This window comes from Podarcis erhardii, assembly GCF_964252035.2.
Source record: "Podarcis erhardii genome assembly, chromosome: 5".
NCBI classification, from domain to species: Eukaryota; Metazoa; Chordata; class Lepidosauria; order Squamata; family Lacertidae; genus Podarcis; species Podarcis erhardii.
In genome coordinates, this window is record NC_138509.1 from 67,953,466 (window position 1) to 67,980,977 (window position 27,512).

At 40.8% G+C, this 27,512-nt stretch overlaps 1 protein-coding gene and 1 long non-coding RNA gene across 7 annotated transcripts in view; one reads left to right on the forward strand and one right to left on the reverse strand.

Moving 5' to 3' along the window:
- NMNAT3 (nicotinamide nucleotide adenylyltransferase 3) overlaps window positions 1-19,845 on the reverse strand; it is a 36,020-nt gene extending 16,175 nt beyond the window's left edge. The window contains exons 1-3 of one of the 6 annotated variants that reach the window (XM_081861655.1): window positions 19,271-19,565; window positions 9,785-9,902; window positions 8,936-9,077 (exon numbers count right to left, since the gene is read on the reverse strand). In XM_081861655.1, coding sequence (XP_081717781.1) covers window positions 8,936-9,044 — 109 coding nt within the window. In that variant the 5' untranslated portion in view covers window positions 9,045-9,077; window positions 9,785-9,902; window positions 19,271-19,565. Of the gene's footprint in view, window positions 1-8,935; window positions 9,078-9,782; window positions 9,903-19,270; window positions 19,568-19,728 lie in introns of those variants that run through there. The other 5 variants (XM_081861659.1, XM_081861657.1, XM_081861658.1 and 2 more) reach the window with 5 other exon arrangements.
- Window positions 19,846-19,855: 10 nt separating this feature from the next.
- LOC309341816 overlaps window positions 19,856-27,512 on the forward strand; it is a 136,681-nt gene continuing 129,024 nt past the window's right edge. Inside the window, exons 1-2 of the long non-coding RNA XR_014156557.1 lie at window positions 19,856-19,986; window positions 24,203-24,296. This is a non-coding gene — a long non-coding RNA (uncharacterized lncRNA). The remainder of the gene's footprint in view (window positions 19,987-24,202; window positions 24,297-27,512) is intronic.

Consider the following 27,512-nt stretch of genomic DNA (forward strand, 5'->3'; position numbering starts at 1 on the left):
GTTCCCCTACTTGTTGCCTGAGGTAGAAAAGTAAAAGCATGCCTGACTTGTATGTTGATTCTGCCGCCATTCTAAATGTAAGGTTAGCTGTCTTGAATGTGAAAGAATGTGTAAAAAATTAAAAGCTGCCTCTTCAGGCCAAGGGTTCATTCAAACATTCCTGCAGTAGCATCAACACCAGTTTTCAAAGTCCCTCCACACCTTCTAAGAGGACATCTATAGCCAGGCCAAATCTTGTTGTTGTTTAGATGTTTAGTCGTGTCCAACTCTTTGTGACCCCATGGACGAGAGCACGCCAGGCACTCCTGTCTTCCACTGCCTCCCGCAGTTTGGTCAAACTCATGCTGGTAACTTCGAGAACACTTGTCCAATCATCTTGTCCTCTGTCGTTCCCTTCTCCTTGTGCCCTCCATCTTTCCCAACATCAGGGTCTTTTCCAGGGAGTCTTCTCTTCTCATGAGGTGGCCAAAAGTATTGGAGCCTCAGCTTCAGGATCTGTCCTTCCAGTGAGCACTCAGGGCTGATTTCCTTAAGAATGAATAGGTTTGATCTTCTTGCAGTCCATGGGACTCTCAAGACTCTCCTCCAGACCATAATTCAAAAGCGTAAGAGGACATCTATAGCCAGGCCAAATCTTAGATCACAGTTTATTCCTACCTACAGCATGAAAAACCCAACTAAAGTCATTGTGGTGGTAGAGATGTGGGGAAAATGCCCAGATTCCAAAGCAGACTCACATGATTCAATCTAGTCCACACCCGCATCAGAATCTGCAGTTATGCAGAACCCTCCGTAAGGCAGTATGTGAACTGACGCAATGCCTGGTCTCTTTCTTTTACATTTTTTAAAAAGTAATCTAGTTGGCTAGCACGTGGTGCTCCTTGCCACCATGTACTCAGTACTGAAATACTGCAAGTCCACTTGAGACATTTACATGGGGGTAGGCAAGTCACATCCAACTCCGAGCAAGAGATCATCAAAGAAGACTTGCAATACTTCAATACAGTGGTGCAGCTGTGCAAAACACTACGCATGTGCATTCTGGTTAGTGACTGAAATAAATTGATTCATTCATACACATGAGCTGCTCTAGTCAACCGGACTCTCTTTTTTAAGGCTGTAAAAGAGCAGGGCTGCAGGACTCAGGCCACATAGCAAGAACTTGTATTTTTCATCACAAATGTTGCCTTTGTGCTTCCCTGTGGATTTTTAAGGATTTCCTCTTAAAAGACCACACAGAAATGCAATGCGCTTAGTCCTGTTTTCATGTAAAACTCAGGTGGACTGGACTTCAACAGGTCTTTCCAATCCTAATTTATATTTTAAATTCAACTAATCTAACTCACCCATCCCAAACTTATCCACTTATCCAAATTCTGCAACACAGTTCTGCTCAAAAAAGTAGAATTAAAAAAAGAAATTCTATGCTGAGAAATGTACATTATAGAGGAAAATGCACTGAAAAGCATGCAAAATATATACTAATGGAATGGAAGGCATACAAAATGTGTACAAAGTGTTTAAAATGTAAATACACATTTCTCATGCTTTTTTTAAATCCACAAAAAAAGAAAAAAAACCTGGCATGAAAATGCAAATAGGTCAAACCATCAATCCCTTGGCTGCATTTAAAAAAGCAGTTTGTTTATTTTTTACAGACATTTCCCTAACTGTTAATTTCCACATTAAATCTGAGCTTTCACACAACATAAAAGCCACTTCTGAAACTATAGTGGAATATAGCGCATGTTTAGCACTCATTTTCATATTATTTGCAAATAGGGTCCGTCCCCCCCCCGGAAGCAAATAACACAATAATGAGAAATAAACTTGTACTATGTTCCACTATAGTTTCAGAAGTGGCTTTTTCGTTGTATGAAAATTCAGATGTATACTGCAGAACGTAACAGGGAAAAGTCATGAAAATGGAATAAAGCGTCATTTGAATGCAGTCCTGCTGGTTTGTGGGTGGGGGTGGTCAGAGCATAGTTGAGGGCATGCTATGCAGGGAAGGATTTGCAAGCCTTGCCTGGGCGATCTGATAACTGCCTGCATTCCCAGATGAGTCGCTGAGAGCAAGACAACAGCAAGTTATATCAGCTGTAAAGGATCCTTTTCGGTCATGCAGCCACACACTTGCATTTGGCCAGGGCGGCCAGCCTGTACCTATGAACCTGACCCTGCCTCTGTCACTTTGCTGCTTTGGGGATACAGCTTAATGATCACATCATCTCCAGGAAAGCATTCAAGGAAGAGATGTCATTCCTGTGGATTGCAGCTGGTGCAGGGCCAGCAATGCAGTTATACTCTTTTTCTTCCTCTCCCTGCATATAAGAGCTGGATCATGTTTTATGCGCATAATGGATAGAAAGATTGCAAACACTGAAGGTTTTAGATATAATTCCTATGGGTGTTTGCAGGAGAGGGGAATATTTCTCACTATTATATGGCTTTGTTTGGTTATCAAAGCTACACCAAGAATAGGAACGTAAAGTAACAATAAATTTATATATTTATTTTATGTCTTTCAGCACCTTCTAAGCTCTGAAGGTTTGAAAAAGGCACTGTTGCCATCTTAAATAGAATTATCACAGATTACACTCTAACCTTTTCTCCAGATTACATGGAAATACCTTATCATGCAGTATTTAATTTCCCCAAGTTTCATTCTGTAATGGAAAATCAAAGTTAAACTCATGCCAGCAACTGCTGTGACATTAATTAAATCTGACACTAACCTGGCACCTGGGATCAAGCATTTTATTCTTTCAGTTGCATAGCTTTTGGTTTAAATATGTTGCAAATTTCTGGCAAAAAGGTGGAGGGAAGGAGGTGTGTTACATAAGATGCAGTCCCCTTGCTTTTATCAAGTGTCTGGGATCCTCATATGCATTCAGCACCTGTTAATGATGATTAAAGGGCAATTTCTCATTCTGTTGCTATTCTCATTATATCTTGCTGCTGGAAAGGACCTTACATTTTGCTGGCAAGCAGTGGACAGATATCTGTTCCAAGTAGAAGTGACAGTCTTCAGGAAGAATACACAGCTGGACAGCTGGATATGCAATGGGATTTTGCAGTGTACATCACATTACCTTGTGACTACTCCCAAAGAAGACAACACACAAATGAAGAAAGCCATGATGCTTGGGCCACAAGGACCATGCCCAGATGGCTTGTTCTGCACTAGGACAGAGATGGCCCCTTAGGATACATTCACACGGCCAGCCGCTGGTCATTTTCGCCAGATGGCCATGGACCATTCGTGCAGATACCCAGCCCATTGTGATTTACAGAAAATCAGGGCAATGAACCATTCTCTATGCATCTTTTCTGCATCCTGTGATCTTTGGTACTCCTATTGGTACTCCAATTGAGTTCCTACCGACCCCCTGCATGGAGCTTGTACCTCCTTCAAGGGAGACAACCTGCCTGCAGTTGGTCTATACAGAAGTCCTGTGCTACCCTTTCCTGGTTACTAATCTGTCCCATCTCCTTTATCATAGAAGCTTCTTAAAATAAGATTTTAACACTGAAAATGCTGTTGCAACTAACCCAAACACTCGATTTCTTTTAGCAGATATTTAAAGTTGATTATTACCAATCCTAGTATCCCACATAATTTCCTTCCTTTTTTTAAACATGACTACTCGTATCCTTAAAGGTTCCAGAACCTTATTAGTTAATTAGTGTTCAGCATTCTAATCTATTCTCTGTTGGTATGTGACCAGGAATATGTCAAACCAGAACATCCTTGTATTCAAGAAATGTTAATGATAACACTTAAACCTTCAAATTAGATTAAATGCTCCTTAGAGAAACTCCTAACTTGAGATCAGTGAAACTGGCAGATGATGTTGCACAGTAATCTTTGGGTGAAATCCACCCAAGTGGGAGGTGGTCTTTTTGCCCCACAGTAAACGAAATGGATGAATACTTTATTTTCTATCTAATATATTGACTGTACATAATTAAGTTTATGTAACACAACTGTTATATGGTCTACTGTTCATTTGGAAAAGAAGAGCATAGTGGAACTTATTTGCTTATGCCATGGTGGTAATTAAGTAATACTGAACACCATCACAACACCTTCAGACTCTCCATAGCTTCCCAGACTCAATACATTTCCTAGAACACCTATGGAAACTTTGGTCACCCACTTGTCTTCAGGGGCATTTTCTTTCTGATCCCTACAAATCAATGGAGAAATCTGGCTTTTTTTCTTTTCTTTTTGTCCCAGCAATAGTATCCACATGAGATGGCTTAAGACTACTTCCTTGTATAGGAAGCATTAGTGTGAAACTGACCATTTGGAGATAAGCAGCAACCCTACAATGGAAACAGCATATGGAATACAATACCATGATCATCATACAGTACTTTGCAATAGACCATGTTTCAAAACAAAGTTGACTGTGTAAGCCTATCCACCTCCCACCAAGAGTGTGAAATAAGAGCAAACCTGCCCAGTCACTGGGAATGGGAGGGACTGACTACAAGTAAAACTAATAGTATTCAAAATTTCTGAGCAGAAAGATCATATGTGCTTCAAAAACACACACACAAAAAACCCTGATCAAATTATATGCCATTGTGAAACAAGAAGGCTGAAAGAGGAATTATGCTGGTATGTTTGCATAGGAGAGGTATGCATTCCTTCCAAAATAACGAGATCGTAGGGTTAAGGGACTTCAAAAAATAGCATGCTGTCAGATCTGAGTGTTACAGCCTGATCTAAGACTTGCTGAGCCAGCTAATAAAGCTTCAGACCCAACCACTGCTCAAGTACAAACTCTCCCTCAAGTCAAACACACGTTCAAGTGGTGTGATTCAGGTACGGCTGATGTGCAGGAAAAAAGATTTAAGAGTGAATATGTTTTGGTAAATAATGTTTGTTCCAGTTGGTAAGAAACTGACTACAACTGCTTTTTTGCCAGCTTATTTTTGAGGTTTCCTCTGGTCCGCACAAAGACAGATGAGGAAGAAATGAATTTATGAAGAGAGGCACACTCCAAATGTTTTATGATAGAAGAAAAGAAAATAATGAGAAAATGACAGAGCAAGCTTCATATTATTATAATACAAGCCACCAACATTACAGATTCTTGGTCTGAATGGGAATTTTAAACCATCAGCACATTGTTCTTAGATTTATTAAAGCATATCTGCCAAACAGGTGGCAAAACCATGGGATGTGTTGATTTGACTGCTACACATGTTCATTTGCAAGTTCATTAGATTTAGTAGAACAGGCAAAATTGGATATCCGTTATTTTCAGTGAAGGAGTAGCAAGCAGCATGGGAGATCTAGCAGCTAATATTAGAGGGGAGAGCTGTAAGCTCAGTGGTAGAGCCCTTGTTTTGATGCAAAAGGTTCCAGGTTCAATCACTGGAATCTTCAGCTCAGGTTGGGAAAGGGAGCCATCTTAAACCATAGAGAACCTCTGCTAGTGATGTGTAGGCAATACTGAGTTAAATGGCACAATGCCTAACATGGTGTTTGCGAGTATCATATCTTCCTAATGTTAGAGACCAAGTCCGCTGCTGGTTTACATTTTTCTCATCTTTCCTTGACTCTTCTCAAATCCTTCTAGTTCAGAACAAAAGATCCATCTAGTCCAGCAGTTTGTTTCTAATAACTGCCTGCCAAATGTTAATATGGTATACATCTCCAATATTCATCTTAGCCAAGAAGAGCCTGCTTATGGGTAGATAAGGATTATACAAAAGGTTCACCTAAGCCCACAATCTGATGCTTTTTTTATACACTGGCCTCCTGCTCCACTGGTGGACAAAAATGAACAAATTCAAGAAAGAAGAGAAATAAAACCACATATGTTGTTATTATCTAACCCAGAGCACTAGGTGAGTGGTCTTGTATTTTTCATCTTCCCTCAGGCCGACATCTTACATTCCTTTCATTATGTAGACTGAAGCATTCTATAAAAAAGATTTCATTAAAGGTAAAATACATAGAAAATATAGATCATTTCTGACCTTCTTTAAATTGTAGGAAGCAATGGAAGATAATAAGAGCACAGAGGAACATGAGCATCTGAGAGCATTAGCACTAACAGATTGCAAAAAAGATATTTGGCACCATCAGCACGGTACTAAAAGGCACTTGTAGAACAAGGAATTGAATCGCATTATGAGACGAAATATCTAGCCATGCATGACAAGGCATGAAAAGTTAAATAAGGTTTCACATGAGTACTAATAAAATACAAAGGGGTGCATTGCTCTCATAGCTATTCACTGGTGTATAGTCACATCCATTGTATTTAGGAAGTGACTTCATAAAATTTGCCCACTGGTGTGAATAGAGGAGAGAGAAATTCACTTAACATACACAGCCAAAGTTGCTTGGCAGGGATGAATAGGATGCTGTGCTTGGAATGGCAAAAAGGAAAAGGAAAAGAAAGAGTTTGTGCTGAGACACCAACAAATGTATAAAAAGTTACCAAAGGAAACTCCTAAAGGGGTGGGCCCGATCCCCAACACTACAAGTTCATATTTGCACAATTAGGGATTCAATAGGGTTCAATAGACTCACTTGTACTGAGTGGAGGGGAAGGGATACATGGGAGTACCAGAGACATGCCCTCTAATGTCCCATCATTTTGCCTACTTGTATGCCTGTGCATGTGCAAGTGAAACAGGTGGCACTGAACTGGTGCTGGAATATTGCTCTATTGATCCCTATAAAAACTTGCAATGTACGGGCATTGCGCTCACAGAATCTGTTTATAATACTTATTGTGTCCCTTATATTCATAGCTGTTTACACTCTAAACCATGAAGAAATGGATTTCAAGAATTAGTTGGAATACTGTGAAAATGGGTTTGCTGGATTTGATGCAGACCAAGTTAATTGCACAAAGGCCAATTGAAATAATTGGGAAAAGTAAGGCATTAACAATGTTAATGAGACTCAAGTACAACTAATGTGCTCTGGAACCAACGCATGGATTCTGACTTGATGACCAGAGCTCTTTTTGTTACAAGGAAGTGTCTTCATTTAGGGGAATTTAAGAACCTGTCTTGAGCAAAGAACAGTGTCTGTTTTTACAGCCAAGACACTGAAGAAAGCAATGTGGGCCTAAGCAGCTCCACACAGTGCACATCCCCACAGATGCCAGGGTGCCATTACCAGGACCAGTTCCTGTGTGCTTTCAAATATGCAGGGTCAGAGGGCCACAGCCAAAGCCTCCTGATCAACCAAGGGCCAAACTAGATGTAACATTAATTGAATACACGAGCAATTAATGTGCACTTATGCCTATTTGTTCATTATATAAATAGCAGCCTAGGCTTTAAGCCTTGGGCCTCAGTACCAATGGTGTCACTGGAGGCTTCCCTAAAATGCAAATAGCTTCAGAAAGGGGATTTTTTTTGTCAGGACTGTGAGAGGGAAAGTCTTAAAATGCTCCTCACTGCCACACACAGGCTGGAGGTTGATCAGGCTTCCCTGTGATGCCATTTACCTAAACAAAACACACATACTCATGTCTAGTTTGGTTCTAAATGTCCTTCATAAGGGCAGGGATGGCTTTCTGTTCCTCTTGTTTTGCTCAGCAACATTCATTTATTTTACAGCTGTCATCATTTCACCAGTTTTGCAGGCTAATTGTCTCCGTTTCCCTTAAAACAACTTACCAGAAAGCTAAACTCAGACCTATACAAAACCATACACCATTAATAGCCTATACAGTTCAAACATTATGTGTAATTGAAGAGAACATAATTGTTAGAGACTGCAGTTGTTAGAGATCCAATTACTATGGGTTGGATAATAACCTGAAAAAAATATAGAAAAATATAACTGCTTGGTCACATCTATGAAAATGTAACAGCAGGGATCTCTTTAAAGCAGGGGAAAGTTTCAATATTTGTCAGTTCTAAGATTATACCTTAAATTCACAAAAGAAAAAACAGAAGCCAGTTATTGTTAAAATTTGCTAACCTCTCTTTTCCTTCTCTCAGTTGGATGAAGTCTGTCAACCACTTCACTCACTTTAGCAAGCTTGATGCTGAGGAAGTACCTCCCCAATTTTCTACTAAAAATCATTGGCTTCTACTAATAGATCCCTTCCCATTTTTCTCTTTTGCATTGTAGCACTGCAAGGGTAAATTGGGCCAAATATCAATATTCACAGCTTGCCTTGTCACTGGTCATTGAAACTGTATTTGAGTTCTGGTTCTGTAACTTGCTTATGCAAGTGTTATGATGTACTAATATTGCTCTGGTATTTTTGCTTCACCCAAGCATTGGAAATCTGCAATCTGCTAAATGCTCCTGAATTGTTTCTTGATGCTTTCCAAGCATCCATGTCCAACACTCCATCTGTCAATGATTCTGAGCCTTTAAATAAATAGCTACCTACTTATCCCTACCTTGAGGCTTTGCTGGTGCCTGAATGAACATGAGTTAGATGATCCAGAGAGCTATCCTGGTCATTTGAATGAAACACCAAAGCTGCTGAAACATAGCTCTTTTGCAAGTTCTGTTTTGAAGAAGCAGTTCTGCACCTTGGTGAATATGACCCCCTTCCCCATTTTCCCCTAGTGTAAACTGTAAATCTTTAGACTAAATTGTAAGACTATCATGCATATATAAAGTGTTTCTTTGCTCCTCGAGAAAAATGGGGCAGGGGGAGTAAGGCCCCTTTAAATAAGTTTAAATCTGCAACTATTCTACTAAACAGCTGACATAACTTCACCGTTGTGGTGTGAAAATCCCATTTTATATCTCCATATTTTGAGTCTTATTTTAAGAGGTGATAAAGGTGCAAAAATTCTGTTCAGCATGCTGTGAAATATCTAAGTCTTGAACTTTAATTAACAGGAATAAAAATGTGTTGCAATGATGTGAAATGTTGCCAATTTTCCGAGATTCCAATGGTTCCACATTCCAATTCTGCACACTGACCTGTTTGATGAAGGTGATCTCTTGCTAGTTCAAATAGACGCATATGCATGTTTGTTATGGGGTTAAAAGAGCCACAGGCAAGAAGGGTGAGGGGTGTCAGATGCTTCATCTAGGCAAGCAATCTTCTGCAGCAACACACCCTAAAGGGGTGAGGGGAGAAATAGCAATTATATTAGCTCATACAGCTAACAGCCTTCTGAAACTTTTTCTCAAAATGAACAATGAATCATCATTCTATTTTTAAAAAAGCAACCCACTGAAACATTATAGTAGATTAACAATGAATGAATATCCTAAGTACTAATGCTGAAATCTACATCTATATTGAAATAAATAGGAGCCCTGGGGAGGACTATACTATAGCTACACCAGATTTATTTAGTTTTGAAATCTATGTCTTCTCCCCCCACTATATTGTCCCATAGGATCTTCAGAGTGGATCAAATCATGAAGAAAATACAATGAAGTCAAAATCTTGTATGCAAATGTTTCAGAAAAATACTGCATACACACATGGCTGTGTTGGGTATCAGCACTTTTCCTATTCATTATCATTGTCCTCTGCACTGATAGGACCTTCATCAATATGGAATGCTCTCACTTTGCCAGTGCTACATGTCTAGCTCATCATGTGATAAACAACAGCATCTATTTCCATTACAGCGTAACTACAATTATGCATTAAGACTGCTGAGTTACTCCAAGAAAAAAGCTGTCATTTTTGCACAGTGGCTGTTCCCCTGGGAGAACAGGAGCTTCAACAATTTAGGAGAATTTTCATCAGGACCACAGGGCTTGTTATATCTGCACAGCCCTTTCAATGTGCAATGGTTTCTCCATCCTATACTCGTTTTGTTTTGAAAACAGAAGCTGACTCAGGAAATGTGGTCACCCTTGTCTCACGTTGTCAGCTCGGCCCTAAGGCCTCAAGACAAGTGTTTTCAATTCTGTGACTTCTCTGTATAATCTGAAAAGAGATTAAAACCTGTGAGGGCAGACAAGCAGCTCTGGATGTTTTAACGTTCATAACTCAGATTGAGTCTGCTCCTCTCTCAGCCTTTGTCCTGCAAACATTCATCTGAACTCCAAATAGTTTGTCGCTTCGAAACAACAAATATTTGTGACATTATATCAGACCTGTTATTCTGTCTATATGAGAATGAACTCCAAATGCTTCTGCTTCAGACTCTTTGAGCTATTTATGCCTTTCAAACCTAACTCTTCCTGTTGCTCAAGTAGTGACTCCCCACACAATCGTGGCAAATTGTGTTGAGGGTGGGTCTCGCATATTAAAAAGGTCACCAAGCGGTAATGCCAGTATATAGATTTTGAGCAGCTTCCATGTAGCAGTCACAACTTAAAATTTTGATGGTTCATCCCTCAGAAATGGGATACCAAGCCAGAGGCCAAAGTGAATTTAGGGGCTGTTGGCTCTCTGGCCTACCTATGACCAGAACCTGTTGATAGGTGCTTGGCTGTCTGTAAATTTTATCACTAGCAGAGTGGGGTCACTACAAAATGTTACAGTGTGGAGTGCTGTTCTTCAGTATTCTGACCACTCGATTCCGATCTGGTTTTCCATTCCACCAATCCCCAGGCAGTTTGCATTGGACTCTGGGGGGGGGGGGGGCGGTTTCCCCTCTTGGGGTTTATTTCTTAAGATTTTTTTTTTTTGTACTTCTGCAAACTTTGGGGTTCATCAAGGCAGCCTTTACCTCTTTCTTCTGCAAAGGTGGTGGGTGTTTTGGCTACATTACATCAGAAAAAAGAGAGAACCATGATAAATGGAGAAGAAATACTGACTGCCTGGATGACTGGAGCATGCAAGTTACCATAAGTCACACTGTATAAAAACAAGATATTCATATGCCCTGCACCCAACAGTCCCAATGAATCCAAATACTTTGTTCTCAATGTATTTGCTATGACTGCACTCATCCAAAAAAACCTACCACCACAACACTCAATAAATAAGTGAATGTACACACTTTATCTCTCACAGAGAAAATTAATGGAAATCTAATTAAGAATACAGGATGCTGGGAAGCAGCAGGTTTTACTTTGTGACTGTAACAGCAAACAGTGTACATTAGGGGGCCATTAACAAAGGTCCAGAAAACAGACCCCTTTGCTTAAAGAAAAGCGAAGCTCTTTCAAGCTGCCAACATAAGAGCCAATTTGCACCTTTCCAAAGACACTTACAGCACCCTGAAATAAACTCTGCATACAAAGTTTAGTCACTGAACAGACCTCGCTGAATTTGTTCCTCATTAACTGCCCCTTGTTGAGTAGACAAGTCAGTAACTGTATCACGGAAAATGAAGGAGAGGAAAAGCAGGGCAAGAGACACATGTATATTAGGGGGTGGGGTGTGAATAGAGAAAGAGAGAAAGAAAAGTAGAGGGCAGCTGGTCAAGAAACTTGTGTATAAGTGGGAAAGGGAGAAAAAGGAGAGCATATCTCCCTTCAAATACCCTCATGAAGGCTTCACTGGGCATAGGGTTGTGCTTTTGTTCTTAGCATGCCTAATGTCACACAGCTCCTTTACTCCATTTCCTGACACCCACAGGCTGAGCATGAATGTCTGCATTGAGGAAGCCTATGCAGAGACTTCTGGGAGTAGGCCAGAGAGTCAACAGCTGCTTGCACTTGATCATTGCACTTGATCCAGAAGCTGCAGTTAGTGGGACCCAGTCAGCACAGAACGCCTTTGCTGAGAGATCTCCACTGGTTGCAAATTTGCTACTGGGCCAAGTTCAAGGTGTTCCTATTAGTACATAAAGCCTTTAAAAGTTTGAGACATGTTTACTTATGGGATTGCCTACCCTGTATATTCCCAGTTGACTGTTTCCATCTGCAGAACTGAACCGGTTGCAGGTGCCACATAATACTTGCTCCACAGTTGTAAGAAATCATTCTTTCAATGTGGAAGAACCTATGTGATGTGAATGGAAGGCCTGGCAAAGGAACCAGTGAGATAACAGTAGGAGACAAAGCAGCCACAGCATCAATATTTCAGATTTATGTGTCCAATATCTGACTTTCAAGTAGCCAGTCCTGATTTAAGTGGAAATCATTAGCATCTATTTTTTTTTTTTAACCCTTACTCAAATAAAAGATATTGTGAAACCATCTTCCAGGTCTCTGTACCTTCTGGAATCAGAGAACTGTAGAGTTGAAGGGATCCTGGGGGTCATCTAGTCCAGCCCCCTGCCATGCAGGAATCTTAATGAAATCCTATGTACATGGCTGGTGCCTTCCAACCTCTGCTGAAAAAATTCCAAGGAAGGAAAATCCACCATCTCTCGTGGGAGTCTGTTGAACAGCTCTTACTGTTAGAAAGTTCTTCATAATATTTAAAAGGAAGTTGCTTTCTTTAAAAAGAAAAAAATGACCTGATGGGTTGCTGCTTCTATTCTAAAGCCTTTTTATAGAACAATCTGCAGGAGGCTGTTCACAGCTATATAGCTACCCCTCCAGCTCAGAAAGGGGCAGTGAAAGCTTCTACCAGGCAACTGGAACTCCCAATTCTACCCTGTTCAACTCTAGCTCAGAGCCAGAGAAGTTTTTAAAAATGGCTCTCTGTTTGCACCCAACAAGCACAGAGCTAAAAAGCAGGCTTCCGTCTACATTTGTGGCTGGGGAAGGGGCAAGAGTCATTCTTCCCACTCTGGTTTAAGGATTCATCTTGCTCACCAGAGCTTCGCTGACGTCTCACCATGGCAAGAGGGACAAGTAAGAATTTGCAGGCCCAGTCAGGAATCATTTCAAAGCTCATGACCTGAACTACTTAATTTTCAAATAGCTGTTGTACTTTCAAATGCTGAAAGCAGTTTCTTGCCACACTGCTTACAAACTGTTTTTGGTTTATTTGTAGTGCAGTTATCATACAAAGAGGATACAGAGATCTGCCCGTAAGCATTAACTTGAAACCCAGGGTTTGAACTTCTCTTACAAAGGCTTCTAGTAAAAATGGGGTATTTGGAATTCCAGATACAAACCAACCCTCAGGAAATCTATTTTAAGAACAGAGATTATTTTATTTCAAAATCAAGATGCACAAGTACAGCATCAGAAAGGAGGAAGGCACACAGCTGTAAGGTTTACTGCTTCAAAGCAATGATTTGGAAATACTTAATTCTCTTTGATCGTTGCAGCGCATCAATAATGTGTCTGCAATGACAATGAAAATGAAAGAAATGTCTCTTGCTAAAAATAGCCGACTCTGCTCACTAAGTACATAAACTTATGTACCCACATGGCTCTAGAAATCCTACGAAGGACTGCCACAAGCACAGCATGCCTTATAGCAGGGGTGTGAGCCTGTGCCCCTCTCAATGTAGCTGGACTAGAAGTCAACAACCCTTGATCACTACCCCTGTCAGTCTGGGTTGATAAGAGCTGGAGTCAAAGAACATCTAGAGGGCCACATGCCAGCCATCTGTACCTTACATACATCTCCCATTTGCAAGTTCTTGCACGCTGAAGTCTTTTATCTGGACCAAAACCCACACTCCACCCTGAATCTGAAGGCCAAACAAGATGTGACAAGGCAGCCATGTATCTCAGTGTCTGCCCTGTTCATACATAAAGCAGAGCTGGGTAAGGACCTATTCTTCACATGAAAAGGACCGTATGAGGGACGAAAGCCAAACTCATCACCCTGCTCTCTTAAACTATTGCACTTTTAAGCTGAGATCACTTCTGGTGGAACACGCAGGTAAGGTGGAGGAGTGAGTTTTGCTCCCCCACAGGCATTTTACGGCAAAGAAGATTCTTCAACTTTATTGTGCAAATGGAGCAGATGCGTGGATGGCTGCTCTGCCTTATCTAGTTTGACCCTGAGCACAGCTGCATTTTCAAGGACATTTATTAACACAACAAAGTGAACTGTTAAAACTGGAGACTGTGAAATGTGCAACCATAGATTAAAACATGGTACACTATTTACAAAGTCCAGTTTGATATATAGCACAGGAACAGTTGAAATTAAAAGGGGGAGCTTTATATGCTAGTACTATGCCTATGAAGTCTGTCAGATTTAAATATGACTGACTAGATTGTATAAAGTTTAAATATTCCTTACAATTCCAGATTATTTACCATTTAAGCAACACAAGTATGAGTAGACCAGCACACACCCAACACACCACCTTCAAATAAGGTCTGTTTAAGTCAGAATTCCCAATATATCCAAACCAGAGAACATTGGTTTTACTAACTGGGTACTCAGTCAGCTTTTAAGCCATAGTTTCCTCCTAGTTTACATCCTTGTTCATAAAGCAACATGGCCTGTACAGAAAGAACAGGAAGCAGTCCTGGAGTGAAGCCAGCACTCAAGGTGAGGAGACTAGGTAAAGATATGTACACACAAGTCTGACACCCATTCTCAGTTTGCTAAACTAGGGACAGGGAGATCATTCGGACAACTAAAAAAAAAAAAAACTGAGCCAACCTAACTACACATGCAATCAAGTTCCATGGCTGTGGAGACACCATAGAGAAGATCCTGTTCCGTGAGCCCACTAACTTGCCTTTCAAGGCGAGAACCTAAAAAGCAGGGATTCTGAAGTGAATCTTAAGGCACATGTAAGTTGATAGGGGTGCAGGGAATGCTAAAATAATCTGGTTTTAAAATATTCAGTGCTTCAAAGGTCATCACAAGCGTTTTAAATTTGGGACCAGAAACACAGTGGTACAACATACGTTGCTTCAACTGCCTGGCTCCAACAAACAACCTGAAGGCTGAATTTTGTACCAGATGAAGTTCCAAAACCATGGACAGCATTGCAGTACTCCAGCTTGAACATTACATGGGTAACTGAAGGAAGGTCCATTCTCTTCACACAGGTGAACCAGCTGAATCTGGTTAAGAAGGAGCCCTGGACCACCACATCATGCCCAACAGCATTCCTGAACTGCGAACTTCCAAACACAAAATCATCAGCAGCATAATTACTACCCTAAAAAACAATGGCACTGAACTAGTGATTGAGTCAAAGTTCAAATTAGGAGTCATTCAGGAATATGAATTGCCACAGTTCACAATGCCTCACTCCACTATGAGGCAAGCCTTCATCCTTCCACATTTGGTCACAGGCTTCTGCTTCTTAGCACTGGGGCTCACCCACCACCAAAATAGCAAGGAAGCAATCCTTAAAAGGTTTGGAAGAAAATGTCTGTTTATTTACAAACACACTCCAGCTTAATGCACGTAGAACACTTCTTCATCAGAGGCAGCTGGAACACATTCAGAAACTACCATTCAAACACTGTAGAATTTTACACTTTAAAAATATATATAATGCATTAAGTGTATGCCATTTAAAAAGTTGTTGTTGTTAAAGAATGCCCATGATGTCTTGGTTTACATGTACACATTGAACAATATTCTTCAAGGACTCTTACAATTCAATCCTATACATATTTACTCAGAGGTTCCATAGAGATTAGTGGGGCTTCCACGCAAGTAATTGAGAAAGCATTGCAGCATAACAACATACTATTCTATGAATGTTCACAATTATAGGATGAATGAAACAACTAATGCGCCATAACAGTTAATAACTATTATATAGTTAACTCATTTTTTCTGTTATAAATAAATTGTAGTGTTCACTTCTACTTTTTATGTATTTCAGTTATTTGCCTTTCATGACTTCCCAAAGTGGCTTACATTAAAAAGAAACATTAAAGCATATAATTCAAATTACAATAAAAACAGTCAATTTAAATAACCCTAACAGAATAACATTCAGTGAACATTACCAAAAGCCCCAGCTGCAGCCTATACAAAAAAGCATTTCAGTTAAAGAGAAGAAACCTTTTTAATTCCTTGCAAGATTACTATAAGAAAGCAAACAAGCAAAACACACCTAGCCTTAAAGGTCACTTCCTCATCTTGAATGAGGAGTTCCTTAGGATAGCAACCAATATAGCTGCCTACTTGTGGAAATCAAGGAGAGTTGTCCATTGTCAACATAAAACTAGGGGTTTAGGCTATCATCAGCCAATATGTTACATATTTTCACATTCTACTATTATGACCTGGATGGTGCTCCTAGTTCATGGTGTTTTCAACACTTCAATGAGTCCAAATTTCACAGGTCAGTGAAGTGTCCCCTGGCCAAACACATGGACAAACATCCCAGAAGCTATTTCCAATTAGTTTGCAAAAAGGTGTGTTTGTGTGGGAATCAAATGTTGTAAGAAAATGTACATAAGTTCTTCCTGCATCATTTCTATTCCTACAAGGTATCAATAATAAATGATGTTACCTCAGAAGGTTCTGCTGAAAACAGTCAGTAATTGGAGACATTTATGATTAATTACGAGAATCTACAACATAGTGATGAGCTTGCATTTTAATTTTTGAGCTTCCTGAGTGGGCTGTAAAAATTAGTAAAATGAAGGGCAAGAAACACAGAGATACAGTGGGCTGAAAGGAAACAATGAGATGGGGAGGTGAGGGGCAGAAAGCCTTTATTCTCTACATAATAATAACAATAAACCACTGGGATTCTTATATCAATAGACCATTCGACACTGCAGACTTCTTCACAGATCCTTTGCTAGAGACTATCTTTTACAAGCACATTGTAGCACCTGTTGCGAGCCCTCAGAATTTTCCATTTGCAAGAACTGTCTAGCTTAAAGGGATAACAATATGTAGATGCTGAGGGAAACCTTTTCATACTCAGCAATACTGATGTCATAATATATTATGTTGGAGAGCTTTTTTTTTATTTAATCAGTTTATTTAATAAAACTTGTCAATTTCCCATAGAATCAGAAAAATCAGGGAGTAACCATTATGCTCAAATACTCAGCATGTAGAGCTGAACTGCAGACCCCATTACGTGGTATAATTAATCAGGAGTTTCCTGATGTGCCCATTTTGTTCTCTGATACAAGCTCCTTAACATTTCCAAAAGCAAAGAACATACCACCTGCTATTTTACTTCGTTTGAAGTAGATATGTATCAGATTACATTGAAAATAACAGAAAAAGTAAATGACCACATACAAAAGTTTCCCCAAAATAATTAGGTTTTGAATTTGACACTGAGATTTCCAAAACTTCTCAGGGGGAGGGGGAATACAGAGCCTCAATTTTAGAAGTGTTTGCACACATTTTACATTGGCAACTTTTTGATTAGAATTCTATACCATAGTTGCAAATTGCTTGTTTCCTACTAGCAATTATTTGTAATTTGTTCCTCATGAAGAGCATAAATTAGCTAGGTCTGAACTGTGAACTGCCAATATTAAATAAACACCTGCAGAGGAAGGAAATGACTGTATGTGACGTGTTAATAAATACAGTCTACTTTGTATATATGTAGTATATATGTAGTATATATTACTACCACACAATGTAATGAAAAAAAGACTACTGCAACAGGGGAGACAAAATTTCATTTTTCCTTAATATGTATTTCATAATAATAAGACACTACTCAGGAGTGAACAATACATTATATGCCTATGTTTTGTGTGTGTGTGCTTTAAATGAAAAGGAACCAGGAGTTAATAGTACTTAACCTCTTCCTTACTCATTTTCTCCTCTAAATTATATCTCCCCACTACTGCCACCATGGCTCTTTTCCACCTGGGAGAATTCTAGGTGTGAACTGAAATCTGATGGAAGCAAAATAAGCTGGGGTTTTTTACATGGGGGGAGCTGTGAAGGAAAGGATTAAGCAGTATTCAATTTTTCTTTCTTTCTTTTTCTCTTTCTCTCTCTCACACACTATTTTCTAGCGCAAGCGATGATATACCTCCAGAAAGTATCCCATTTCCAATGCTGCTCTGACCAAAGAAAAATGATGACTGGGAAGGCCTGTCTTGAAAACTGCATATGTTCACAGAACCAGAATGACTTACTTCACTTAAATTAATTGGAATTATAATCCATTTCTATGGGCCATCATTCCCACTAAAATCTGCCCCATGTAACATACCACATTAACTATATTCACGAGCCTGTATAAAAAAGTGTTGCAGACTAAAGATCGTTTTCAAGCGTCTTGTGAAAAACACAATATATTTTAAAGACATACGGAAAAATAAAAAAATACAACCAGCCAAGAGTTTCATCCATACAGTACAGTATTAATCATGCCATACTGAATGAATTCAAACAGTTTACAAATGATATACAGCAGAATAATTTTAATACCTTTGGGGTTAAAAATGATAGTGATTTAACAGCATACACCATACTACCGTTGTAGCACAAGAATAATAATAGTCTCTCCAGATGTAATTTTCATTGCGAAGGCTATAAATACTAAAATTGTTGGTATTTAGACCCAGGATTGTTCTTACCACCAACATTCACCTCAATAGTTTTAAGAGCATTCATCTACTGTACCTTAAAATGTACCAGTCCAACTGACTTCAGAATTTAGAATTAAGCTATGAGCCTTTGAAGAACATATGGGCGTATGTTAAATTTCCCATTCAAGCACTAACTTCACAAAATGCATAAAGAATTCTGGTCATTATTTGAGGAAAGGAATCTGCAATGCAACTTCTGGATTAAAAGTAACACACCAACAATTAATTACGATCTCCCAGAATCAGATGCTAAAATACTTCGTTTTAATAGTTTAGAAGAAAATAATAAAAACACTTCACATACTGTATCAACCTAGCAGCACAATCCTGTGCTTGTTTACCATTGGGATTACATCGGAGTAAGCATGGCCAAGAGTACACTGTAAAAGGTCTATCAATGACAAGTGTGCACTGACTGGGCCCCTGATTGTATGTTCAGTGATGTGTGGGCTTGTTTGCAATCCAATAAGTGAGCAGAAGCTCTTAAACCAGATGGGTTCGGACACCATAAGCATATATACAGTGTTATACAGTATTTCGCTTCTCTGTGTATCACTTGACATTGAACTGCACTTCCCATTTTGAGCTCACCACTTGGGTGAGATCCTTTCCCAGCTCCTCACAGTCTGTTCTCACTATACTGAACTGTCATCACAGAACTTGACTGGCGCCTCAGGTGATTTATGGAGACTTTAAAAAAGACTGGTCCCAAGAGAGATTCTGGGGGTATCCTGCCTCCCTCTTGCGAGAAATGCGCATTCATCCCAACTGCTTGCTGCTCTTTAACCAGTTACTGACCCACGAGGCACTCTCATTTTATCCCATGCCTGCTGATTTGGGTCTCTCTGAAGTAGCACACAAGCATGGAAGTCCACAAGGTGCTTCTAACACTTAAATGACTAATAAAGCTGAACCTGGGGATCATGCAGAATCGCCTATTTTTGCACCAGCTGAGCAACTTGCCCCCCTATCCACCCAATGACAAAGTTTCACCTTTGCAGTTCTGCATAGGAAACCTTTCTGTTTTCACGGGCCAATAGCAGCAGCAACAGCAAGCCAGTTACTGTACTTCTTGGCTGTTCCTGGCCAGCTGGCAAAGGGGGAAGGGAATCCTACAATAAAATTAGTGGCTGTATTCTGCACATGCTCATGAGCACGTTCCCCGCCCCCACCTTAAGTTTCGTATACGGAGGACAGAATGAGACCTTCTTGCTGCTACAATCGCTGCCGGCAGCCTGGCACGAGACAGGAGCAACCAGAAAGGGCTGCGCGCGCCGCCTCAATAACGAGCCTGGGAAGAAAAGAAAAAAACACCACACGAGACCGCGCATGCGCACAGTCCTTTTCGGGAGCTCGCCCCTCCCCCGCGACGAACTGACCCCCTCCTCTCTCTCCTTCCGCTTGTTCGCACTCCCTGGTTGACGCGCCACCTTCCCGCCAACTCCCCTTACCAGCGGAAATCGGCCAGCTTGGCTTTCTTTCGGCTTCCTCTGCTTGATTGACAGGCTTCGGCCCCTTTCCAGGGGCGGGACTTTCACCCCGGGAGAGCCAACTGCGGCGAAGGGCGGGTGGGCGTTGCGGATTGGTTGAGGCGGGCGGGAGAGCGGGACTTGTTAGATGGCAGCCGGTCGCTTTTGCCTTATGCTTTCCTCTCTGGCCATTTGGGAGGCCGTGTGGAAAGCCCGTCCTTGCACCGCATCCAGTCTTGGGTGTTGCTGTTGTTTAGTCGTGTCCGACTCTTCGTGACCCCCTGGACCAGAGCACGCCAGGCACTCCTGTCTTCCACTGCCTCCCGCAGTTTAGTCAGACTCGTGTCCAACCATCTCGTCCTCTGTCGTCCCCTTCTTCTCAATCTGTACAGTGGTACCTCAGTCAAAACAAAATAAAAAAATTCCTTCCAGTAGCACCTTAAAGCTACTGGAAGGAATTTTTTTATTTTGTTTTGACTATGGCAGACCAACACGGCTACCTACCTGTAAGTGGTACCTCAGGTTAAGTACTTAATTCGTTCTGGAGCTCCGTTCTAAACCTGAAACTGTTCTTAATCTGAAGCACCACTTTAGCTGCCGCGCCGGAGCAGAACAATTTCTGTTCTCATCCTGAAGCAAAGTTCTTAACCCGAGGTACTATTCCTAGGTTAGCGGAGTCAGTAACCTGAGGCATATGTAACCCGAGGTACCACTGTACTTGAAAGTTTAGGACGGGTCAGCAACCTTTTTCAGCCATGGGCCAGTCCACCGTCCCTCAGACCATGTGGTGGGCCAGACTATATTTTGAAGAAAAAACAATGAACAAATTCCTATGCCCCACAAATAACCCACAGATGCATTTTAAATAAAAACACACATTCTACTCATGTAAAAACACCAGGCAGGCTCCACAAATAACCCAGAGATGCATTTTAATTAAAGGACACATCCTACTCATGTTTTTACTCATGTAAAAACACGCTGATTCCCAGACCATCCACAGGCCGGATTGAGAAGACAATTAGGCCGCATCTGGCCCCCGGGCCTTAGGTTGCCTACCTCTGGTTTAGGATAATGGTGGGACTAAGCCTTGGCCTGCTCAAGCTCTCAGCCCCACACCTATTCCCCCCCCCCCCCCGATTTGTCTTATATGCTTGTACTGTGCTCAACAGACAGGTGAAGGCATATCCTCTCTAACTAGGCCTTTGGCTGACTGACTTCTGATGCCCTTTAAAATGTGTTACTGGTTCGGTTTTTTTTTATTATTATGCATGTGGCTTTTTTATATTGTAAGGTAAAGGACCCCTGGATGGTTAAGTCCAGTCAAAGGCAACCATGGGGTTGTGGCGCTCATCTCGCTTTCAGGCTGAGGGAGCCAGTGGTTGTCCACAGACAGCTTTCTGATTCCTGTGGCCAGCATGACTAAACTACTTCTGGCACAACGGAACACCATGACAGAAACCAGAGGACACAAAAACACTGTTTACCTTCCCGCCACAGCGGTACCTATTTATCTTGCACTGACGTGCTTTCGAACTGCTAGGTTGGCAGGAGATGGAACAGAGCAACGGGGGAGCTTACTCCGCTGCGGGGATTCGAACCGCCGACCTTCTGATCGGCAAGCCCAAGAGGCTCAGTGATTTAGACCACAGCGCCACGTGTGTCCCTTTTTGTAGAGCTGAATACTGATTTACCGTAATACATAATAGTAAATAAATAAATAACAATGGACAACACCTGCAAATTACCGGTAGTACCCGCATACAGCAAGTCCCACAACAAACACTAAGTGTCGCCCCTCAAGCAAATGTGTCAATCCAGAAAACATGATACGGTAGTTTTCTTGGCATGAAATAGAAATGCTGCAACATAAAGTCAAAATTGCAGTCCATTCCTCAGTGCACTGAGAGATGACGATACGTGGCTAGTGAGGAAGATAGAAGAAGGTTGCTTGGCAGATTCTTTATCTCCCTTACTTTCTCTTCTATCAGTTGCAATTCTTATGACACTGAAATGAAGTTCCGCTTTTGCTTTCTGCTTTTGATGGGTATAGAAGGACAAGTGGGAGGCAATGCTTTTGTAATCCATGACTGTTCAAATCAATTGAAGTTAGTCTGGCTATTTAGTTCAGTGGGGTATGTGCCTTTGTTCATGATCATATGCTTTCTCTCTACTGAACAGTAAGAGACAGAACATCAATTTTATTTTCATTAATCTACAATTATAGAGCTCAAGGGGGTGTTCTAATGTCATCTTGGGGGAAAATAATAGCTTCCCAGTTGGCACCTAAACAAAACTTCCCTATTTGTATATGGTCCATTTCCATTTAGATGACCTTTCATTGTAGGGCTGCTTTTGATTTTTGCAGTTGAACTGGTTGTTTTTTCAGAATACCTTATTATAGTTCCTACCACATTTCTGTCACAAATTAATCACTGGCAGTAATTCAGAGCTTGGGAGAACATACAAACAGAAAAAATTCAAAAGGGAAGTGGAGATTTCTTAAACAATAGCCCCACAAATCAGTAACAACACTAACAAACTCTGATCAGGTTTATGTTGTCTCTTTTGTAATGAGTTTTAAAGTTATTGTTTTAAAACTGACTAACACCAGCACTCAAAGCCCAATGAAAGCAGATATGAAATAGTAAGTTGTATATAGGAACAAGTGCTGCTTATGAAGCTTTTGGCTGGGAAATGTTTGGCACACAGAACTTATGAGAAAATTGCAATCAGATGAGGTTAGATTAATTTTAACTGAGCGTCTAAATAAGTTATACTTTGTGTCAGAATATAGACTTTGTTTATCAATACTTACAATGATTAGGTTACATTACTTGGGGAGAGGAGAAAGAACTGTGTCAGTTGGGTGATGTGTCTGTCTGTCTGTCTGTCTTTGTTTTCCTGTAAACATTGGGGCATTCACATCTGGGATCCTACTTGAGATGCCCACCCAGAGCGAGCCCTGGTAATATTGTTGACACATCTACAATTACTCAGCATTCATAGTTCATATTAAAATATTCCTGTCATGCAAAACAAAAGAACATATCCCAAAGCAAGGTTTTCAGGCCCAAAAAGATAAATAAGGGAAACAGGGTTAAAAGAAGAGGGTAGAGTAGCAGATACAGCATCTACAAGCACAAAGATGTAGTCTCTCCATAATTCTCAGGCACAAGCTCTAAGAAAACAAACACATAACCAAAAACAATTGGGAATCTATCGGTGATATTCAGCTACATCATGCTGTGTCCTAAATGACTTAAGACCACAAATTTCAATGGGTCTACTCTAATGTTAGCTATCACCCCAAAAGTATACCCACACAATGGGGAAATCTTACTTAGGCCTCTGCAAGATCTGGAATTTTAAGGAATACCTTTCCTTAAGAAACTGAAATACACTGCAATTGGGTACAGAGATTTTTGAGGCGTTGTCACAAATATTTTTCTAGGCGTTGTTGGAAATTGCATGTAATTCCTCTGGATTCAAAAGAACAAAGAAAGCTGTTTTCTAATGTAGGCATACCTGAAAACTAGCCAGGTTGCAGGGTCTCTAAGTGACACACTATGCTGTTCACCCTTTAAAAGAAAAGAAAAGCAAAAGCTGGCATAAGCTGTCTTCTTTTGAAGAAAAAAAGCTACAGGGCTCTATCTGGAATGTTTCTGATCTGAGTTGGGGCCCCACACCAGTTTTCTGCAGGCACCTTTGTCCTGATTTCCTTCTTTGAAGAGAGAGAAAAGTGGTCTCTCTCTTGTGAAATGGAATAGAGAAATGGATAATAGAAGCCGATTAGATAGACATTAAAGAGATTTTCAGCATCATTAAGTCCACAAAGGAAAATACAGTGGGGTTAGAGAATAAAATTATCATTATTATTTACAAGTTTATCACAGATATGTATAAGCTGCTTACATGCAATAAGGCTGAGTATCAAAGTAGACATTTGTGTTCTGGAGGCACCTCACAATTGGCCTCAGAAATGTAGACTGTAAGATGAAATCCCCCTGATAACTGCAAAGAAAAGTGTTGGGATCTCTGTAACGACAGGATGTTTCTGCAGTGGCAACCTTGCTCTGCTGTACAATACATGGACTTGCTGGTGCAAAGTATCAGACTTGCATGGGTGGGTAAGCATATCAGCACTGCTGGAGACACAAAGGAGAGTGAGTCATGTGAGATGGCATAGGGATTGGGTGGGGAGCAGGAGATACCAGCCCAGTGTTCATGATTCTCTCCCTTGGCCCACATTTTGGACAGAGACACCATAAAGTACAACACTCAGGCTACATTGCAGATACCGTGGCAGAAAGCCATTCATTGTTGTAGGTGCAAGATCTCCAGAGCACCATCAATCCCCTGTAGGGCCCCTGCTTGGTTCAGTTACTGCAAAGGGTACTCAATCATAACATATCTTCTCTAGCCCATGTGGTCTCTGTTGTGTTTCTTTCCGTAGGCTATGGCTCTAAGGACTAGGAACTGCAGGATGTATGCTACCCTCTGCCATCCTCCGTGCAGCCCTGGCTGGGGTGTTGCAGGCACCAGTGATGGTAAGTTCTTTAGCTTACTACTTTAGGTATTTTACTCTCTTTCCAATGAGCTTTTTTGCACCCCATCCCAATCTCCAAGTGGTGTAAGATTCCAGGGGTTTCAGGCACTTGCTCAGGGTTTGGTTTCCCTAGAACAGCGGAGACTGTGGTATCTTTATGATATATGATTTATTTACACATATATACAACCTGAGCCTACATTGGAGGGGCTCACAGCATTAACATCCCAAGAAGGTCTTGCTTCTCCTGTAGACACAGCCTTGGATTCCAACAGAAATCAGGCATGGTTCTGTCTCCCAACTGCCCAGCTTACCTTGCTTCTACCTTCTACCTTCTAGCTCACATGCTCTCAACTCTCAACTCTGGCCTTTGCCTTTCTACTAGTGACTTGAGGGAGCAGGGCCATTTGATGTCTAGCACACAGCTACTTCCTTCACCAGGAAGCTTGCCTGGCTATTCTAGGAACTGAATCCATGCTGGATCCAGGAAGGAGAAGGGGGCTCAGGCATACAGCCCAATCCCCTGCCCAACTCACAACAAGCTGTTATCTGAGGAAAGTATCTACTTCCACCACTGTTTCCAGGGAGCCCTTTACAATCTTTATGGCACCAGGCAAAGACCTTCCTTTAAAAACTATAGCAGTTTTGTAAATTTTAACGTATTCTGTCAAGTTTCCCTGGACCATTATTTAGCTGCTTGATATGATGGGGGTTTTGCGCTGGCAGATGAGTTTACGCCTGTGGAGGGGATTTTGTTGATGCTTGCTGTTATATTTTAATTATGGTGTTTTATTGGCTGTGCTACTATATTTGTATACTCTGTCTTTGTTTTAAACTTAATAAGTCACCTGGATGTGTTTTTCAGAAATATAAGTATGAGGCTGATCAGTTGATTAAATATGCACATGAAAAAGACAATCATTTTGAGGGGGGGGGGGTCTTTTTTGATGATTCACACACATGAAGCAGAAAGCACACCCTTAGTCAAGGCACTTCCATTCGTGAGAGGCAAAAATGGGAAATGCCTCCCAAGAAGACATCTGCCTCCCATAGTTTTTGTAAGTTTTCCATTTAATCGGCAGCCTTGGTTTTTTGTTTTTGTTTTTAAGCAAACAAGGGTTTTGCAATAAATTACTCTGACCAGTTCATTGATTGAATGCTGCATTGAGCCTTACAACATTAGACCCTAGAATAAAAATAGGTTGCAAAAATTCACCAATAATCTTAAAGTAGTTTAAGGCCGTAGCAAAATTAATAATGTAACTTGAACTGTTATTCTTTATAATTCTTTATTTTTATTTACAACATCTGTATCATGTCTCTCCAAAACTCAAGGCAGCTTACAAAATAAATTAAAACAACAAAACCACATTCCAGAAAAATGCAAATCATTGCCACCTCTACACACACTCAGAACATCAGGAACTATATACTTCATACCAACAATAGAAGACCTTGGGTTGTGTACTGCAGTTTGCACAACCAACCTCTTCACCCCTGCAGTCACCTGTACCCTCCCCCCACAAAAAAAACACTCTGGAGACTGAGGGGAGAGATTGCTTAATATTGGGTAAAGAAATTTTATGTGCAAGGTTCCTCTGTCCTATTTTGGGCAGTCTCCCCGACACCACACCAAAGTTCAGTGTGACACAGCCCACAAACTGTCCAGGAGGAAACCCTTCAACCTTCTGGAGAGGCTTTTCAGGATGGAGGAGGGAAAAGAATGGCTTTCAAAGCCATTGAAATCCATCTCCTTATTACAAGTCAGTGTGCCAAAGCATTTTGGAATTGGTGTATTTTACAACTTCCCCGGACAGTTATGGCCCTCATTGCAGAGTTGATTCCATAGCTGTGGACAGGAGACATTACAATAAAGGGCCTGCCCTTCAGTGCAAATACTGTCGCATTGTACCGCATTGGTATATAGCATGGGACCCAACCTTCAGAACACAGACAGTGGTGAAACACATGGTGAAAAGTGATTTTTAAGGTAACAGATTAACTCACTGACCTATTGATGGATAACAAACATCACATATACACAAAAGACTGTAAGAAGTTGATGCTGTTAAAAAAATTCACAACTGAATCATCTGCATATGATTGTGGTGATTTCTTCCATATGCAATCACAGCATAATTAAAATTAATTAACTGTCCTGTTGTGTACTGCTGTTGTGTTTATTGGACAAGTATTAGAGGATATCTAAAGAAAAGTGTATCTGCAAAGTGTTTGCAAAAATGCCCTTTACATATTACATGGTTTGTGGCTCAGAGTACACAAATACCTGTGCTTCAGCAGAGAATAAGAGTACAAATGGGAAGCAAAAGCTTGCCAATTACACAGTATCTCTGGAGGATGCCCGAGATCAGCAGGCTTGCCAGAAGCTTGGCATTTACTGTGATCCTTCTAATTCAAAGTTCCCTTGAACTTCAGTTAGAGTTATGAATACAGAAATGCTGCAGAATTTAGCTATGAATTTCTAAGATCTGCCAACAAATCAGCAGAGCTAGTCAACACAGCCTTTTGTTCTTCTGGCACTGGTCCTTACCAATGCATACCTCTGGTATGAAGAAATGCATTGGGAAGACAGGAAAAATATATGGTACAATTCCTTTGGCAGAAAGATATCTGGTGATATCATAATTGGTTTCTTTACAAATATGTGGGATGAATGGGAGACAAAGAGGCAATCACACAGGCAGCTGGCAATTGCCCCATCTGAACATAATTTTTATACACCTCCAAATCAAAATTGGCTATCTCCCATGGAGATTCAAACAGATGGTTTAGGATGTATTTGCACACACTTTTCCAGGTAAAACTTGTTTGAGCCTTCAGCTGGCAAGCACAAGTGACACACTTTCCAGCTGATTGGAAAGGCAGTGGGCATTCAATGCTGTGTTGTCACACAGCAACCATTAGACCAGGGCTTGGCAGACGGCAGATTGATATATACAGTGGTACCTCGGGTTACATACACTTCAGGTTACATACGCTTCAGATTACAGACTCCGCTAACCCAGAAATAGTACCTCGGGTTAAGAACTTTGCTTCAGGATGAGAACAGAAATCGTCCTCCGGCGGTGCAGCGGCAGTGGGAGGCCCCATTAGCTAAAGTGCTGCTTCAGGTTAAGAACAGTTTGAAGTTAAGAACAGACCTCTGGAACAAATTAAGTTCTTAACCCGAGGTACCACTGTATCTAGAAATTGGAGG